General features: G+C 46.0%; 1 protein-coding gene across 1 annotated transcript; it reads right to left on the bottom strand.

Annotated features, from left to right (window-relative positions):
- Window positions 1-4,277: 4,277 nt before the first annotated feature.
- Window positions 4,278-6,330, bottom strand: LTR84_012016 (uncharacterized protein; the record flags this gene model as incomplete). Its single annotated transcript, XM_064855542.1, has 5 exons — window positions 4,278-5,028; window positions 5,088-5,500; window positions 5,554-5,663; window positions 5,716-6,016; window positions 6,079-6,330. 5 exons carry the CDS (start codon window positions 6,328-6,330, stop codon window positions 4,278-4,280), a joined length of 1,827 nt encoding a protein of 608 aa, XP_064699818.1.
- Between the last annotated feature and the right edge of the window lie 463 nt (window positions 6,331-6,793).

The raw sequence follows: 6,793 nt of genomic DNA, 5'->3' as shown, positions 1-6,793 counted from the left end.
TATATTATAAAGAGTCTTAGCGAGTAGAGAGACCCTTAGGCTAAAGCCTTACGAACTACGAAAGTTTAATTCGCCGTACTACAGCCCGATAAATACTACCCTAACACTAAATCCGCCTAACTCTACCTTATTATATTAATTTCAGAACTCCACCACTATAGCACCTATAGCTTTATAAATAGTCGTATTCGTATAGCCTCGACGAGCTCGTTCGAACGATACAATAATCCAGAAGATTGCACCTCGTAAAGTCTCTACTTGAGAAAACAATCCTATACCACAATCCTATACCACTTTAGCCATCTTTAGTTAGTTCTCGTCCCGTACTAGCCCGTTATAGTTTGGCACCACCAACAATGGTATACCATTGTTCGGGTCCTTTTGGATAGGGTTATGGCGCTTGCATATAAGTGATGGCTCTTTTGTAAAGCTGGGTTGTAATTGGGCCGGCGCGAGTACTATGGTGGCCGTCCCAGGTGTAATGTAAAGTTAAGGTGCCTACCGTTATCGTAAGAGCAAGGTCTAGTGTTATTTGTCGCTCTATTTTAGTCTGAATAAAAATACACAGTATCAGCGAATAGCGTGCGAATTTGACAATATCTACTAGAGTTGGCGCTTATTTAGTAGGGAAAATATTCGTATGTCGAAAGTAATCGATGTCGGTAGAAATGAGCCTAATTGCGTTTTATATTGTAACCCCACGAAGCACTCCCTCTTTAAAGGACCTCGTTCCTTTTCCGTTCCCGTGATTCGCACATTACTTGTCGAAAGTGGTGGTCTTGCTGCCAGTAAGGTACTATACAGACACAGCGTCCTTGATTCTCCCTGATCCTACCAGCTATATAGTCGCTCAGTCTACGTGTCTTGGTCATAAGTCTCGCATATGCCTATCACTTTTTCTTTCATTGAAGACAGTTTCCCTTCGCCTAGCACCGACTCTCTATGGCGAAAAACCAAGCTGCATGGCTTAATGCAAAGTCAACACCCCTAGAGGTGCATGATGCTCCTTTTCCCACTCCGGGCGAGTATGAGATCATTGTGAAGAATGCTTGTGTGGCAATTAATCCTATCGATTACAAACTTCAGAGTTTTGATTTCATGGATCTAAACTATCCCGCAATCTTAGGATGCGAGGTTGCTGGCGAAATTGTTGCATTTGGGAGTCAAGTCCAGAACTTTCAGATAGGTCAGAGGGTCGTGGGGTCCGTCTCTATCCATCCTTATGAAAGACGCTTACCGTTGGCCCTAGGAATTGCCATTCCAGTATCACAAGAAATTACAAACATGCAGGGTTTCAAAAGTACACCGCCCTATCATCGTCTCTAACTACATCGATCCCCAATGAGCTGCCTTTTAGTGCAGCAGTTGTGCTTCCTGTTGCAATTACTACCGCTTCTGCAGCTCTTTTTGGGCCGGAAAATCTTGGAATTGCAGTCCCGCAAATGCCGATATCAGATCCTTCAGGTGCGCGCACGCAACAGTTGCCTCCTTTAGACGGCACTTCTACGGTATTGATATGGGGAGGCAGTACAAGTGTAGGCTGTGTAGCAATTCAACTTGCTCGTGCAGCTGGCCTAAACGTTATAGCGACGGCAAGCAAACATAATTTTGACTTATGCAAAGCTTTGGGAGCTGATAGAGTCTTTGATCGACAAAGTGGTTCCACAGTTGACAAAGTTATAGCAGCTCTACAGGGACAAATCCTGATTGGTGCTCTAAATGCTGTTGGATCCCACAATACACTCCAGTCTTGTATTGACATCATCATCGGTGCAGGAAGCGAGGGGGTGATTGCGACTACCTTACCCATTGAAGATATAGTGGACCAGAAAGGTGTTCAGGTGAATTTTTGTAAGCTGAGCCCCCTTCATGCGAATAACATCATCACATGGTTGCTACCAAAAGTATGCAACATCCTAAAGGTTCAAATTCGTCAGTTCGCAGAAAGACAATTGGAACACTACTGATGATATTGCTGTATCACCTAGTTCACGGCCTCTCCATCTTACAAAACGGGCTTTCATCGGCTATATGGCGTGAATTCCTGCCTAAAGCACTTCGGAATGGCACATTGATACCGAAGCCCGATGCCGTTATAGTTGGGTACGGTCTAGAAGACATACAGAAAGGACTTAATATTGCTCGGGAAGGATATAGTGCATCGAAATTAGTCATAATGCTCTAAACGGCCGAAGGGTGTCAGTATTCACTTCTTAGAGGCCGTTCTTCCAAGACATAGTAACATCAAGTTTGCTCGAAATTGTTCTATCAGGACTTCCATTCTTCTAAGTTTCCTTGTCCGTATATTACGAATTTAATACTAGACGTAAATAAACTACCCTGCTCTCGCTGATGTGAAACAATTTCCTACTTCGTTGTCAGATGCAATAAACCCTCTTGCTGCTGCGCTCGTTACCGAGAATAGAAGTCAAAAAGATTTCACTCCTACTCGTACCTGGTCACCCCTGAAAAATAACATGATCATATCTCCGTACCAACCGACCCCCATTAGTCTTCAAGCGAGTCAAGAGTCTCAGATGGGGCTAGATCTGATACGGCAAGATTTGAACTAAGTTACTCGGTACTGGCAACGCACTTTTAGCGGGAGGAGCGTAAGCGAGATGGCCCTTAGCGAGCCGGGTGTGCTCTTCATGGATTGTTTTCCAGTCACGTGGCCGGGTTTCAAAAGCTTAATTGGATGACAGTCAGCCGTGGCGAGAACCAGACATTCAAAGGTAGTACGAGTAGAGCTAGATTGCAGTCGTTTGCGCCCTCAAGTCCACTGTACCCCTTCGTATTCTTCGTCTTCATCCACATCTTCACTCAGGATATAGTGCTCAAGCTTAGCGTGATTTCTTGAAAGCTTGGAGGTTTCTCATTCCTGCCTCGGAGGCAAGTCCACTTTGGAGCCGTGAATGATCAAGATTTCCTCCTTAACCCCGCTAAGTATCTCTAAACCGATGCTCCCGGGAGTTACCCGTTGTACGCCGAGTCCAGGAAAACATCCAACTTCGTGGATAGATCGGATGGTCAGGATTATAGGGCCCCAACAGAGTCGACGCCAAAAGGCAATCAGAGCAAAGGGAACTTGGGTTTAGGAGCTCGGATGTTCTTGGTCTGTATCCTTTTGTGAAGCATATACATAACGCAACACGAAGTGTCTATCCGCAATATTGAGCGACAGTAAAGAGTTTCTCGATGATCTAATATCTCTTTTGGGTACCGCTAGGCGTCATGATAGTCATTCGACAAGCAAGTAAACTAAATCGTGGAATAAAATATGCTACTACCCCTTATTGATCTCTGATAATGATTCGCGCTTCCAGCTTATATCTTTCATTGCGTACCACATATTCCTTATCTGAACCTGACGAAAACTAGGGCGACATGACCGTGTATCATATTTGTCAGTTTTTTATTCTATCGCGAAAATCCAGGAGAAGGACGAGAATTATCTCTCACTCATGCCTCCCAATGTTTTGTGCTGACTGAAGGTACCATTATAGCGCTTTTTCAAGCTAAAGAAGGAGCAACACAAGCCCAAGTAGATGCGTTCATGATTATGGCCAAGGAAATGGTGGGCAAAATCCCTGGACTCTTGTCCGTTGAGACGGGCAAGGCCATCGATATCACCAAACAATTCAACCGAGGATACGAGTGGGGTCTCGTATTGACTTTTGAGAACACTCAAGTTGTAGAGCTTTACATTGACCATCCAGCACATAAACCGTATGCCATCCCGTTCCTAATACGAATGAGTTTTGGAGCTGAGCTAATTACAACTAGACTCTATCCGCTCTGTGAAGTTGCATTCGATGTGCAGTCGATGCTTCTCTTCGATTTCGAATTCTGAACTGAGGACAAAACGGGAATGATTCATGGTTCTCTCGGGTGAGGGCTTGTATGATCTTGAGAATATCTCCTCTGCAATACAGTCTTAGGTTTTTCAGGTGATGAACCTTAGTGTCCCGCACGACTGAACAACCCAAAAAGGGTGTACTAAACCAGATCTAGACAACAATAGCAAATTGTATCGCATGCCTCAATGCTAAGAGTATTCCACGTGACTAGCACGTGGCCCGCTCACATCTCTCTATGCAGTCATTATTAGTTAGACCGACTTATACTAGAACTCAAGTTATGATGCGCTCACATGTTTCATGCTTGCAGGGTCGCGGCGGGTTGCAGCTCTCAGTAGCGGGGATACTACCAATTGTGAGAGGATAAATTAGAATAGGATTCTTTCCATGCTATGTATCAAATTTTATGAAGAAAGCTTAAGCCCGAGAAACTTGTTCCGGTTCCGCAACATCGTGACGAAGTCTAGCATGCAAATCCTCAATTGGAGCGTCAACCCGATAAGTCATAGTCTTTTCCAAATCGCCCAGGAACAGGCAAAGTATGCATGCAATAATACCGAACGGAGCTGCGATGATATAGATCAGGCGCAGTGAGTCTGCATACGCCTGTTCTAATGCCAAGAAGCCCTGCTGAATAATTGTTGAGTTCACTCCCGGGATACCACTCAAAGCGGGTGCATCTCCATTGACAATCGCGCCGATAAAAGTCGCAATTGAGCCGCCGGGAAGGCCAGCTCGAGCAGCGGCATCAGCTATGTAGGTGGGGATCTTTGTGGAGAGAGAATTGGAAAGCGCTGAGGTATACGCGGCAGTAAAAATTGTCCCACCTACTGCACGGGCAGAATTGGTGATTGCCGTAGCGGTAGCGATTAGCTGATGGGGAGTGGATAGTTGGACGCCTGCTATGATCAATATTAAAGGTGATCCAAATCCTATGCCTGCTACTGCCGCAAAAGCAAGTTGACTCGCGTTGTCACCTGGGTTCAGTGTCGCCATACCAATGTTTCCTACGGTAAACAATAAGAATCCGAGAAACAGTGGCTCTCGAATCGTTCGAAATTTGGTGCTCAGAAAACCCCAAAGTGGGCAACTGATGAGGAACGCGCCCCAAAATGGTAAGAGACGCACTGCGACCATGAAAGGATCTCTAGTGAATAATGCGGTTGTCCTACGTGGCATTGTTAGTAGCTGCCAAATGTTGAGGTGGATCAAAATAAAACAACGTACACCACCGAGTAGAAGATGATGAAAGGGAAGCCAAGAACTGCTTCAATAACCATCAATCCATTGCAGATCCCGAAGATTCTCCCCCCATTCTTTCCTCCGCGAAATAGCTCATGGTTAAGTATACCATTTTTTGTACACTTCCACTCGTAGAAGCCAAAGCCAAGGAGAACGAAGAAGCCGGAGATCAAGGTCGCCAATGTGTGAGCATCAGTCCACGAGTAAAGGCCTCCACCCAGGCTTAGACCAACCGAGAAGAGCGTCAATCCTGCAGCCAAGAGACCAAACCCAGGAAGGTCAAGGTGGCCCAGTTTCTGACTGAACGAGAGGTGATCTAAGCGTGTGTGTCTTTTTGGAGGTCTATATCCAAAAATGATGCCTACTGCAGCAGCACCCCATATTGCAAACATGATCCACTATCATGAATTAGTAATCTGCGGGATGAGCGAGGAGAGTCATAGGAGCATACGTAAAACAATCGCCAGCCGGTGTGGGGGTCGCGTTTTGTAAGTGCACCTACTGTCAATGGACCAGCCATGGCAGTTATGGCTGCAACAACACCCGTGGATGCTTGAACCACTATGTAGTACTGTGAGATTCGTATACCGCCCCAGGAGTGGGGTATACCTACTGGGTCTCCACTTTCTGGGTAGTATCTCACTGGGCACCACATAGCTCAGAGGTACTGCAGCTAGGCCGACTCCAATCAAAGCTTGTGCCCCAATCACCCGGTAGATATCTGTGGCTCCAGGGGCAATCGCTGTGCCAATGAGTGCAACCGTGCAGGAGGCCACGAGAATAGGCTTTCGCACTTGGAATATGTCCGAAGCAGAAGATATGACGGGTCCGATCACTGCTTGCACCAAAGCAAGCGCGTTGGGAACCCAGGTTTGCGCATTTGTGTTCCCAAGGTCTGCTCCAATAAATGAAAGCTTTTAATTCATGGTCAGAAATATTGATTTCAATATTCACCATCAAACAGGAGGCTACATACAACAGCAGGAGGACCTTGGAACGCGAGACCCTGTCCAGCCAGTAGAAGGTAAATGGAGCCAAGGGCAATCCAAGTTGGCAAGTGAAGCTCTGGCTCTTCTTCGTCATTGATATAGATTACATTACCAAGTGTTTGAGGCAGCTGGCTTGGACCTTCATGGTGTTCGCAGAAGACAGCATTGCTATCGGCATGCTGCACGACTTTCTCGTCAGCTGATACTGGAGGAGTGTTACGTTGCTTTGCTTCTGCCATCTTGGTCATAGAAGGAGTGGACTAGTGTGTTCTTCCCAGCTTAGAAGAGATGCGAATTGAAGAAGAGACAGAAATGAACAAGTTAAGATCAGAAGCAAAATAGTAATGTTGTACTGTCATCCCGATCTTACCGCGGTGGCATCAACTCCGTCCCGTCAAGAGCAGAAAGTCAACTGTATGGGTTGAATATACAGCGTTCGGTGACTGTTTGGGATGTGGTTCGGTCCAGCAGTATTGGCCCGCTAACATTGAAGACTCTACCTTGACGAGTCTGCATCAAACAACTTACCGGAGAAGTTCGTGCTGCATGACGCCCTCGTGCTTCATCCTTGCCGTTCAATTCGGATTTACCTAGTGTCCTGATTTGCTTAATACTGCACCTCTAGCGCAGGAGAATATGATATAGTTCTCGGAGTTAAATGTCCGTATCTATTTGGAAGCCACAGTAGGCACACGAAGATCA

The sequence above is a fragment of the Exophiala bonariae genome (assembly GCF_035927105.1).
Source record: "Exophiala bonariae strain CCFEE 5792 chromosome Unknown scaffold_68, whole genome shotgun sequence".
Classification (NCBI taxonomy): domain Eukaryota; kingdom Fungi; phylum Ascomycota; class Eurotiomycetes; order Chaetothyriales; family Herpotrichiellaceae; genus Exophiala; species Exophiala bonariae.
Note: the sequence above shows the minus strand (reverse complement) of the source record. Positions and strands in the feature narration are given on the sequence as shown.